This window comes from Trichosurus vulpecula, chromosome 7 (assembly GCF_011100635.1).
Source record: "Trichosurus vulpecula isolate mTriVul1 chromosome 7, mTriVul1.pri, whole genome shotgun sequence".
Lineage (NCBI taxonomy): Eukaryota > Metazoa > Chordata > Mammalia > Diprotodontia > Phalangeridae > Trichosurus > Trichosurus vulpecula.
The window spans coordinates 270,385,955-270,398,113 of NC_050579.1; the positions used below are offsets into that span (position 1 = coordinate 270,385,955).

At 48.6% G+C, this 12,159-nt stretch overlaps 1 protein-coding gene across 2 annotated transcripts; it reads left to right on the top strand.

Annotated features, from left to right (window-relative positions):
* The first annotated feature begins 2,269 nt into the window (after nt 1-2,269).
* Nucleotides 2,270-11,921, top strand: KIFC1 (kinesin family member C1). 2 transcript variants are annotated; one of them, XM_036765720.1, is made up of 11 exons: nt 2,270-2,846; nt 7,417-7,551; nt 7,845-7,947; nt 8,199-8,252; nt 8,469-8,516; nt 8,734-9,134; nt 9,732-10,499; nt 10,754-11,044; nt 11,137-11,210; nt 11,377-11,452; nt 11,702-11,921. In XM_036765720.1, exons 2-11 carry the CDS (start codon nt 7,429-7,431, stop codon nt 11,744-11,746), a joined length of 1,983 nt encoding a protein of 660 aa, XP_036621615.1. In that variant the 5' UTR covers nt 2,270-2,846; nt 7,417-7,428; the 3' UTR covers nt 11,747-11,921. The 2 variants fall into 2 exon arrangements, with proteins under 2 accessions (XP_036621615.1, XP_036621616.1); XM_036765721.1 differs by lacking the exon at nt 2,270-2,846 and adding an exon at nt 2,966-3,190.
* Nucleotides 11,922-12,159: the final 238 nt, after the last annotated feature.

Below are 12,159 nucleotides of genomic sequence, written 5' to 3' on the forward strand. Positions count from 1 at the left end.
TTTTGAAAGGATGGCTAGGTTAAGTGTAGGGTTAGGTATTGGAGACCCAAGACATCTACCTGGTGAAGCCTCCCCTTTCTCCTATCTCTAGCCCATGTCTATCAACTGGATTCCTAGAGGTTGCGTAGTGATCTGTGTAATGGAGGTAAATCCATCCCATTTCCTCTCCCGCATTGGACCACACATTGCCAGAGCTGAATTGAGCTCCCCTAGCTACTTCCAGTGATGTATGTGGCTTAGCATTGAAGACTTGGTGCTTTGAAACGATGAAGCAATTTCTTAATTGTCCCTTAGTTCTTGCCTTTCTCTTCCCAACCTATAACAGGGTGATGAGAAATGGCCACTAAGACTGGAAAAGCTTCCCGTTTGGTAGACTTTAAAGGGCAAGACAATTTTGGTTCTTGCAATCTTCTTCCTCTCAATGTCCTCTCATGGGGAGGAGAAGCAGAAGATTTCTCCTTTCCCTCTCCTCTGGTAGCAATGGCTATTAATCAAATAAGGCAGCTAGACTATGGCTCCTCTAGGTGAGTCTCAGTCACCTTGGCTGTCCCTTCCCTTTCTTTCCCTGAGCATTCGTGACCAAACAATGATCGTGGGATGGGAGTTCCCGCCTGGGTGGCGAACTCCTGAGTTTGAGATGTTGGTAACTCCCAAGTCCCTTAGTTGGTGTGGATGACTGATAGGATGATGACTCCAAGCCAGGCCAGGCTCCTGATTTAGTCTCATGACATCCACAAGGTCTGGGGTCACCATGCTGGGTAGAGATGCCCTCAACACATTAGAATGCAAGACAGCGGGAGACATCAAGATCTCCTCTAGTGCCTTCAGCTTAAGCACATCGATCTCAGCTTGGGCTTAGATGTTGGAGGCAGCAAAATATGCTGGAAAGGAACGTTAGAAGGAAGAGGAGTCAGGAGACTCCAGTCTGGACTCTAGTCTCATTTATTCAACTAAGAGAGATAACTAGAACATGTAAGGTGGACATGACCATGGCTGTACAGAAGACAGTCTGACTGGCCACGAGGTGCGCTTGGGCTGAGATTCAAGGGCAGTTAGACCCTTCCCCCAAAGAATTAGTGAGGGAGTCAACTTGAGTAAGGGGCTGGGGGTGGACCAGGGCACTTGAACCCTGCGAAGGGATAGGCCCGCTGGTCAATTACTACATGATGTTTTCAGACTCAGTTACCCTGGGAAGCCGGGAGTGTGCTGGAGCCAGTTCATGGTGGTGGATGGGGAGAACCTATTGTTAAAGTCTCAGTGTAAGCGTCTGAACCCCAGAAATCAGCAAAGGCTACCAATCGGGGTTTGGCTTACTGTCTCGTCGATTGTCTAGACTTAAGAAAGTGATGAAGTAAATGTTAATAATGCAGATTAAACTGCGTGTGTTACACGATATTTCCCCCCTCAGAAACATTCATTAAACATTTACTCTTTTTAAAAATAATTAATTTTTAGTTTTAGTTTACAATATTCAGCTCCTCAAGTTTCTGAATTTCAAATTTTCTCCCCTTCCCTCTCCTCCCCCCTCCGCACCCAAGACGGCGTGCGATCCGATATAGGTTCTACAGACACCTTCACGCTAAACATATTTTCGCAGCAGTCAGGTTGTGAAGAAGTATAGCCAATGGAATGACCCGGGAGAAAGAAGAAACAGAACAGAAACAACCAAAAAAGAGAGAGCAAATGGTTTATTTCAACCCGCCTTCAGACTCCGTAACTCTTCGCTGTTCGATCATGGACCTTGCACGGCTGAGAGGCGCCCAGTCCTCAGAGACAGCGCGTGTCCCCCACCACCGGGGCACCCGGGGAAGAAGCACCGCGGCGTGGGTGCCGGCCCTCAAGGCGCCCCAACTCAGTCAATACTTTTCGGACGCCTGCTAGGCGCCCTCTTCCTTAAAGGGAGCAACCAGGCGGCAGCGGGTGTGGCCAGAGTCAGGAAGAGCGGACCTCCACCCCGCGTGACCCTGGGCGAGTCACCGCACCGCTGTTGGCCTCAGTTTCCTCCCGCCTGCCATCCGGGGTGGTTGTGAGGACGCCGTGAGATCGGCGCAGCGGCTGGCCCCGAAATGTCAGCGGTTATGATGACGGGACGCGGGGCGATGACCAGTGCTGCCCGCACCCGGGGGAGGGGCCCACCGGCTATTTTCACTTTGTGTGTGGGGGGGGGCGGGGGGCGGGTTTCCTTGTTTTCCCTTTTGTTCTGTTTCCTCTTTCACCGCAAGACGGACGTGTCGGAGAATACGTTAAACATGATTGAGCGTACGTAACTGTCCTGGGGGGGAGGGGCTGGGGTGAGATAACTATCAAGAAGGGCTCTAACAGCCCACCCACCACCGAACCTCATTCGTTTGATTTAGAGGGGCAACTTTAGGACAGCGCCTAGAGACCCCCCCTCCGGGTTCGGGTAGATCCGAATTCAAGTTCTACCTTCCTGGCCCCGTGACCTTGGGCAAGTCACTCCCCTCTCGGCACCCGTAGGCAGCTCTCTGATGACGAGCAGCACCGCAAATACACGTCAGTACCGGGACGCCCCGGCGCTGGTGAAAGCTACATCCGCTCCGCCGGGATCATAAAGCTAATCCTTTTCGTGGTTTCCGCTCCGATAGCCGCGCGGTCACGCCCCGCCCCTCGGGGGGCGGGGGGCGCGATGGGTAGGGCCCTTTATAAGGCCAATTCATTACTTCCGCCATCGGCCCGCCTGCAGGGCCCTCCTAGGTCTGCGCATGCGCTTGGAGCGCGCGGTGGCGGGGAGCAGGAGGCGGAGAAGTCAAAGCCGCTGGCGAGAGAGAGAGTGAGGAGGAGTGGTTCCTAACGGAAAACAGAAGGCCGGGGGGAAAGCAGAGGGGGTGAGTTCACCAGGACGGAAGGAGGCGTGTCCTCCACCCCGGAGAGACGCTGCGATTGGCTGAGGGGTAGAGGCGGGATCTGTGATTGGTCACAAGCTGCTGCTGGGGTTTGGTTGGCTGGAGAGTCGCAGATTTGAATTTAAAAGGGTCGGGCGGCGCGGACGGCTGCGGACTGTGCTGGAGGCTGGGTTCTTGGGGGTCCTAGAATGTTTATTGTTGGGTGATAGGAGGGGGAATCCTCTCCGCCTCGCCCCGCCCCGCCCCTGGCCGGCCTGCCCCTCTCTGCTCCGGCGCCTTCCCTTCTCCCGCCTTGGGCCTTGACGAAACCGGAGTAGGAGCATCTGGTGAGTGAATGGACCCGCGACTCGCGGCTCCCCGCCTCGGGACGGTGGGGGGAGGGGCATCCACGGGGGCTCGTGGAAGCCCTCGCCGCGGGCCTGCTCCGGGCCCATCAGCCCCTCACTTTCCCAAATCCCTATCCCTTTCTTCACTCTTCCCCGCCTCCGCCGCCGGCCAGGACATTGTGAGAGTATGCGCAGGGGATCCCGCCTGGAGCGCGCGCGCGCGTCTGTGTCTCTGTTTGTGTCTCTGTGTGTGTGTGTGTGTGTGTCTGTCTGTCTGTCTGTCGGCAGAAATTGCAAGCTGTCCAGTTGCATCCCTCCCCCACGACGTTGTGTGTGTGTGTGTGTCTGTACGCATGTACGCTCCCTCTACGCCCTTGGTCTGTCTATTTCTTTTACCGTTTGGGAGAAGAGAGCTGAAACTGGAATCGGAGAAATGATTTTTTTTTTAATTAAAAAGTAGTGGGGGTGGGGGGGCGGTGCTGGGCTGGCTTTCTCTGTGTCTCCAGCCTCGAGCACAGAGCTGGCGCGCAGTCGATGCTTAATAAATTGCTTGTTGATTTGACTTGAATCCGGTGCTTGCTTTTCTGCCACCAGTGTGTGACTTGAGGCAAGTGACTTACACTCTCTCTGGGCTTCCCTGTTCCGTTCGGTTGAAGGAAGGAATTGGACTAGATGGCCTCTAGGATCATTTTCAGATCTAGATCAAAGGTCCTCCTTTGTGATCTCACCCTACAAACTGTAGAACTGGAAGTGACCTCAGAGTTTATCTAAACCCTCACTTCACAAATGAGAAAATGGTGGTTAAGTGACTTGCCTGAGGTCTTATAGGTGACAAACATCCGGGTCAGAATTTGAACCCAGATATTCTGGCTCCTAATGTAGATAGAGCTCCCTTCCTTCTGATGTAGAATGGGGGAGAGGGGGCTGTTAACATATGATATGTATATATATATATGAGACACTAGGATATATGCTCTAGCGTAGCTCTTACTAGATCAGGGCCTAGGTGTCAGGTTTCAGCCCATGGGGTTAATTTGTGTTGTGGAGAAGATGAGGTGGTACCTAATCGAAACATAGGAGAAATGGGAGAAATTCCTAATATTGTCCGTGGTCTGTTTTAACTGTGACAGCACATTTCATTGTTGGACAGCTTCAGCTGTTCCCAATCTAAACTGAAGTCTGCCTTCCTATAATTTTTGCAGGGAATTTCTTCCTCCAATCAGCCTTTCACATATTTGAAAAGTATCATATCTCCCCATTATCTTCTTTTCTTCTGGTAAAACACATCAAATTATTTCAACTGGAACTCATATATGATTTCTAGACTTCTAAAAATCTGATTCTCCTCCTAGTTTTTAATAATAGCCCTAGCAAGCAACAAGTGCTATCTGGTAGAGGCCCTCTGAAATCTAAAGGAAAAAGGCTCCATGAAGGGTTTCTTAAAGATCCTTTTCCAACATAAGATAAGGGGAATTAGGGGGTCACTCTATCCCGAATTTATAGTTGGAAGAATAACTCTTTAACTCCTTTATAACAGTATCATTTCTAATATATACCTTATCATCTACAAAGTACTTTATATATATGCAAAATAAACCTGTTACTATTCAGTTTAAATTTGGGCTGTATTGAAACCCTCGTTGAGCATACTCCTACGGATTGAAGCAAGCTGGATGGTTTGGAGAAGTCATCTATGTATGAATTACAAATTTGTTCCAGTTATACTTTATACTTTGCTCAAAGAATGAGAAGTTAATTATGTTAACATTTTTGAGAAGGCTGTTAGTCTTTCTCTTTTCATTATCGTGAGGGAATAGGATGATGTATGTATTCATCTTGCCCTGTGATCTTTTTCCCAACCAACAGTCCTTTAGATTTCTATGAGCACTGAGTCAAGAAAGGGGCCTTGGAGGAAGAGAGCCAATCAAATGAGATGTGTGTGAATCAATTACCACAATATCTCTACGCGTAGTAGGAGCTTAATGAATATGCTTGTTTCCCTCCCCTTCTCCATTCCTACTGCTAACAACCTTAGGTCTAGCCGGTTCATTTTTATACCTGAATTATTACAGTTGGTTCCTAACAGTCTTCTCCCTGTCTAATCCACCATACTGTTAGGTTAACCTTCCTAGCATGTTTTTTTGGTAAATATTGGCTTGTACTCAAAAACCTCTAGTAGATTCCCTTTGTCTGCAGGATAAAACCCCAAACTCTCCAACCTCATATTCAGTGCCTTTCATATAGTCTGATTCCTACTAGAGGTTTTAGCAGCCCGCCAATTCAATGGCATTTACTGGGTGATATTTCAGGAGAAAGAAGACTAAGACTGCATCAATACATGTGCAACATTAAGAACAGCTGTAAGGAATATCAGAGGCCATGTTGTCCAATTCGTACCTAAACAGGAATTTTTGCTATCAAGCCTCTGCTCCAAGAACCCTAATGAAGGGAAATTTACCACCCCAGGCAGCCCATTTTAGTTAGATTTATTAGGAAGTCCCATATGTACAAAAGTATTTATAGCAGCTCTTTATGTGGTGGCAAAGAACTGGAAATCAAGGGGATGCCTGTCAATTGGGGAATGGCTAAACAAGTTGTGGTATATGAATGTAGTGGAATACTATTGTGCTATAAGAAATGAGGAGCAGACGGACTTCATTACAGTTTGGAAAGGCTTACTCGATCTGATGCTGAGTGAGGGGAGCAGAACCAGGAGATCAATATATACAATTACAGACACAGTGTCTGTAAGGACTAACTTTGATAGGCTTGACTCCTCTCATCAATGCAAGGTTCAAAGACAGCCCCAAGAGACTCATGATGGAAAAAGCCATGCACATCCAGAGAAAGAATTATGGAGTCTGAATGCAGATTGAGGCAAACTATTTGCTTTTTCCCCTTCTTTTTTGGTTTCACTTTTCAGTTCTCATGATTCATTTCACTGGTTATAATTCACTAATTACAACTGGACTATTATGTAAATAAGTTCAATGTGAAGGTAAATATAGAACCTGCATTGGATTTCATGCTGTCCTGGGGGTGGCCGGGGAGGGGGGAGGAGAGGGAGGGAGAGAAATTTTGGAACCCCCAAACCTATGGAACTGAATGTTGTAAACTAAGACTAATAATAATAAAAAAAGAATTGTTAGGAAGTTTTGTCTTATATCAAGCACGAACCTACCTCTGCACTTTTAGCCATTGCTTCCACATATGTGCTCTGACTTGTATTTGGAATTTTGTGTCTAGTTAGAGGTGCTACATTTGGGGACATTGACAAATTCAAGTTTGCCCAGAGTGGGGCAACCAGGATGGTGAAAATATTGGATGCCATTCCATGTAATGATAAGTTGAAAGAAACAAGAATGTTTAGCCTGGAGAAGAAAAGACTTGGGGGTGGACATGAGAGCTGACTGAATTTAATAACCACTTAGTGCTTTGTGAAGGACTGTCACACAGAAATAAGAGTGGTAGGTAAACATTACAAAAGAACGTTCATTTTGGCTTAGTGTAAGGAAAAGCTTTCTTAACCCTTAGAAGGTAAAAAAGAAATAGAACAGGCCGCCCAAGGGGGGAGTTTCCCTTCATCTGCCCCATCGCTTGAAATTGGTGAGTGGAGGATCACTTGGGATCACTAGGGATGCTGTAGAATGAATTCCAGTTCATGTGTTAGGTTGGCCCTGCCTATCTTATCTAAAGCTGCTGCCCTGCATCTCTGCTCCAACCAAACTGGTTTACTCATTTCCCCTGTGTGATGTTTATTTTTACTTCCTCCATTCGCCCCTTGCCTGGAATGCCCTCCAAGACCCAACAAAAAAAGTCCTGTCTCCTTCATTAGGCCTTCCTTAAGTGCCCTCTTCTGAACTCTTATAGCACTTCTTGTCTATACTATTCATTTAATACAGGATGTGAAGGTGTGTTTCACGATGTCTAGAGAGCATAGAGTACCTGAATTAATAAAAAGGGAAAGAAAACCAGAATATACTTCAGTATGTCTGTCCTACTTCCCTAAGTAAATTATAAGCTCTTGGAAAATAGCGTCTCATAGTTTTTACATCCAGGGTGCCCAGTACACTGCTCTATGTGTAGTAAACTTTCAGTAGATATTTGCTGCTGATAACAAAAGGGCTGTAGGGAGGCAGTTAAGAGAATTGTGAGGCAGTCGGGAAATAAAAATGTGGGGGTAGCAGGAAAACCAAAAGGTCTGAGTGGCTTCCTTTTTCTTACAGAAGTTATCACTGATGGAAAAGGGGAACGTGGAGTTGAAGATGCCCCCAGACAAGGCCTCATCTTCTCGATTGCCTGTTCGAGGCCTTGGTACAAAGAGAAGACTAGATAAAGAGAATGCTCCTGAGCCTGAGAAGGTGAGATGGACTAGAGATATGTGGGAGCCTGGGCAGAGACAAAAGAGAACTGGGTTAGTTGGGAAGAGTGGGAGCCCAAAGAGGTGGTGAATGGGAAGAGGTTCTCTTCTCTAAAAGTATCCTTTTTTAAAATATTTTTAACCCGGTGAAAGACCATTTTTAACGTTCTTTTTTTTTTAAATTTTGAGTTCCAAATTTTCTCTCTCCCTCTCCCACCTCCACCTTTCCTGAGACAGTACAGTAAACAATTTGATACAGGTTATACATGAAAACTATCCTTTCGCCTTCCTCAGAAGCGGATGCGAGGTCCTGGAACAGCAGTGACTTTCGCCATCTCTCGTCCCAGGGTCTCCACTGTGGCAGCCACTATGCCCAGGGCAAAAAAACAGGAAGCAGGTAAATAAACACCTATAGGTTTGAGAAATGACAAAGGAATCCAAAGTGTCATCTTCCCTATTTATCATTACGTGACCAGAGTAATTCTGTCTTAGGTTATATGTGCAGTAGGAGAGGAACAGATCTGAGAGGAATGGGTACATTATCTCTTTAGAACATGAGCCCAACCCTAGGCTGGCTCTTATATTCTTTCCAGTATAGAAACTGCCCTGAGGATGCTCCCTATCATCTTCTTCCTTATCTCCTCACAGCCCAGAAGGCTCCCCTGAAAACAGGACCTTGGCATCCTACAGCCACCACCACAGGTGAGTAGGTATCTCAGGGAAATGAGCATAAGTTGGAAACTGAGAAATGACGGAGGTCTTTGGCTGCCTGTGACTCAGGGCTTGATCCCAGCTCTGCAACTTATGACTTAGGTGAATTTAGGCAGGGTACTTAAACCTCTAGATCTTCGTTTTCTCTGTAAAATGAGGGAGTCAATCACTACCAGCTCCAAATTATTATCTCTTATCTTTGTGCAGATGCGAAGAGTCGGAAGCCAATCTCTGCCATCTCTGCACCAAAACCTGGTAGGTGATTAATTTAATCCCTCAGGTTAGGCAGTGGACCACTTGTAGAGGGAATAGCACATGTACTGAGTTCTCTACAAAAACTGTTAGCCCATTTCTGTCTCCCCTGTGAGATAAGGAGGAGGGAATGGGAGGCAGTGGTGTTTGTTACTCACTGAAAGGAGAAGAGAATGGAGCTAGAGTTTTCACTCACCTTGCTCCTCCTTCCCATTCACAGTATCAGGAGCGTCCCCTACAACAGCAAGGAAAGGATCTAGCAAGCGTCCAGCCTGGGATGTGAAGGGACAGCTGTGCGACTTACGGAAGGAGTTCAGTGCCTGCCAGGTACAGACCGAAGTTCTAACCAGGGAGAATCGGGAACTAAGGAGCCAGTTTGGGCAAGCCGAGCAGCAAGCCAAAACCTTGGAGGCTGAGAACAAGGTGCTGACTGAGGAGCTGACTGAGGCTCGGGCCCAAGGTAAGCAAGACCAGCTGGAGCTGGGGAAGTTGCGTGCCCGGGTCCAGGAGCTGGAGGAACTTACGCATACTCAGAAACACCTAGTTCAGTCAATGCAAGAAGAGCGGTTACAGTTGCAAGGAGAGCGAAGGGACCTGGCTGCCCGGCTAGAGGTACAGGAGGTGAGTGACACTTGGGTGGACAAAACATCATCCTGTTTGTGTTCACATGGAGTTCTTGCTGACCTTCCTTTCCCTTGTGGCTTGGAGTATGTCCTCCCCTCTCAGACGTTTTACGAGCTAAGGGCCCCCTCCCCTCAGTTTTGACTTGCATCTTTCAAGGAATTTCTGTGTACGATTTCCCTAGCCTCGTACAGTTTCAACTTGATTTTGATTTCATTTTCTCTCCTCTTTCTTGCCGTCTGTAATTTTCTTGTCCCTTTTCTTCCGTTCTATCTCTCCTTTCCTGATGTGCCTTACCCCATCTTTATTCCTCTTTCTGCATCTCTTCTTTATTCTAATCCCTATTTTTATTCCCTCTCCACCAGTTACTCTGTTCCCTCTCACAGTGGCCAGTCTTTTTTTTTTTTGGAGGGGGGAAGGCAGGGCAATTGGGGTTAAGGGACTTGCCCAAGGAAACACAGCTAGTACATGTGACAAGTGTCTGAGGCTGGATTTGAACTCAGGTCCTCCTGATTCCAGGGCTAGTGCTCTACTCACTGCGCCACCTAGTTACCCTCCATACTTTTTAACTCCTCTTTCCTCTCTGTCCCATGCCAGGCACAACTCCAAGAATCAATGGCAGCCCTGGCCAAGAGCCAGGCAGAGATCACTGCCCAGGCAGCCTTGTTGGTTGAGAGGACAGAGCATCTTCACGGTCTTGAGATGGAGCGGCGTTATCTTCACAACCAGCTGCAAGAGCTCAAGGGTAACATCCGGGTCTTTTGCCGAGTCCGCCCTGCCCTGCCTGGAGAACCCACACCACCTCCTGGCCTCATCCTTTTTCCTCCTGGGCCTAATGGGGTCTCTGAGCCTTCCACCAGACTCAGCCTTACCCGGCCAACTGATGATCGGTGTAGCATCCTAGGAGGACTTCCAGGTCCTCCTGTCCGCTATGACTTCTCCTTCGACCGAGTGTTCCTACCAGGGAGTAAACAAAATGAGGTGTTTGAAGAAGTCTCCCTGCTTGTGCAGTCAGCCCTGGATGGTTACCCTGTGTGCATCTTTGCCTATGGCCAGACAGGCAGTGGCAAGACATTCACGATGGAAGGAGGGCCAGGGGGAGACCCTCAAGTTGAGGGGCTCATCCCTCGAGCTGTAAGGCATCTGTTTTCAGTAGCCCGGAAGCTGGAGGCCCAAGGCTGGAGCTACACCTTTGTGGCTAGCTATGTGGAGATTTACAATGAAACCATCAGGGACCTGTTGGCCTGTGTGGGTGGGGCCCAAAAGGGCCAGGGGGCCGAGTATGAGATTCGACTGGCTGGCCCTGGAAGTAAGGAGCTTATTGTCACCAATGCCCGATATGTCCCCGTTTCCTGCGAAGAGGAGGTAGGGACTGAGGTAGACAGAAGGGGATAAGATTGAGGGACAAGAGAGGAGATTGGGACATGGGGAGATGGAGTGGGGGGGGGGGGATTTGGGGATATAGGAAAGATTTGAGGCTATGAGAAGTTGTCAGGTCAGGTGCAAGGTATCGGGAGTGGGGGAATGTTCGTTCTACAGAAACCAAGAGTTGGGGAAAGAGTATACGTATGCTCACTTGAGAAGATGCTGACAGTGACAGTCTTACTCTCCTAATTCAGGTGGAGTCCCTGCTCCATCTGGCTCGTCAGAATCGGGCAGTGGCTCGAACAACACAAAATGAACAGTCATCACGAAGCCACAGTGTGTTCCAGCTGCAGATTTCAGGGAAGCACGTGGGGCAGAACTTACACTGTGCAGCCCCTCTCAACCTAGTAGACCTGGCTGGGAGTGAAAGACTGGACTCTGGCTTGTCCACTGGCCCTGGAGATCGAGAACGACTGAAGGAGACCCAGGCCATCAACAGCAGCCTCTCTACTCTGGGCCTTGTCATCATGGCCCTGAGCAATAAGGTAGGGACAAGGGAGATCATAGCTGAGCTATTTTTCTGAAATTTTAAAATGCTGACTTGTCCCATTTTAATGCCACCTCCTCCATAATCCAGGAGTCACATGTGCCATACCGGAACAGCAAGCTCACATACCTGCTGCAGAATTCTCTAAGGGGCAGTGCCAAAATGTGAGTCGGACTGGGAGTAGTGGGAATAGCAACTGTGATACACCAGCTTATTAAGGATGGAAGGGATTTGAGGACTGGCTATAAGCAACACTAACAGGTGTGGACAAGGGAGGGATAAAATGTCCTAGGAATGTTGCCTTTGTGCTGAACCCCATCTCCCATCTAGGCTTATGTTTGTGAATATCTCCCCATTGGAAGAAAACTTCTCAGAGTCCCTCAACTCTCTGCGGTTTGCCTCCAAGGTACGGACATCTCCCATTTATTAAATCTTTGTTTTTGATTTCGGTCTGGCAGCCCCTGGCTCTTTGAAGGGCCACTGTGCTTTTGATGGGTGGCCTGTCAGCGCTCACTCCGGCCCTCCTCTTTCCCAGGGCTAGGGTGTCTGGGCACCCGCTTCCTGATTTCATTTGAAGGAGCTCTAGGAGGGTTGTATCCCTCCCAGAGGAATTGTTCTGGTGCTTACACAGGCATCTCTTCTTTTCCCCTTCCAGGTAAACCAGTGTGTTATTGGCACTGCTCGAGCCAACAAGAAATAGAAGGGCCAGTCTTTGTGTCCTGTGTCCTGTGTCTGTGCTTTTTACGTGTGTGTCAGAGGCGATACTTGTGATTAATTACAGCGGCAACTGGGTTTATGTAACTAGGTTAATATAGCCATAAGTGACAAAATAAAGGTACCCCGGCACGTGCCGGCAGTGGTTTTATGTGCCCGTTACTGCTGGTGAATCGCTGCCCCTTGGCCTTTGAGGGGCGGGATGCTTTCGGAAATGAAGGCGGTGTAGAAAACAAGGCCAAGATCCCTCCAGAAGCTGCCTTCTTCCGCCGCTTTCCCGGGAAGTTTCCTTCTGGCAAGCCTTGGAGAGGGCCCGAGTTGCCCGGGGGCGGCCGGCTCCTCCCGCCCCCCGCACCGCGTCGGTCTGTCCCCAGTTGCCAAGCGGCCGCGGCCGGCGCG

Coding starts and splice junctions, on each gene's coding strand:
- KIFC1 (XM_036765720.1), top strand. CDS start 7,429: ATGGAAAAGGGGAACGTGGAGTTGAAGATGCCCCCAGACAAGGCCTCA. Junction 7,948..8,198: donor GGCAAAAAAACAGGAAGCAG/GTAAATAAACAC, acceptor ATCTCCTCACAG/CCCAGAAGGCTCCCCTGAAA. Junction 11,453..11,701: donor CTCTGCGGTTTGCCTCCAAG/GTACGGACATCT, acceptor TTCCCCTTCCAG/GTAAACCAGTGTGTTATTGG.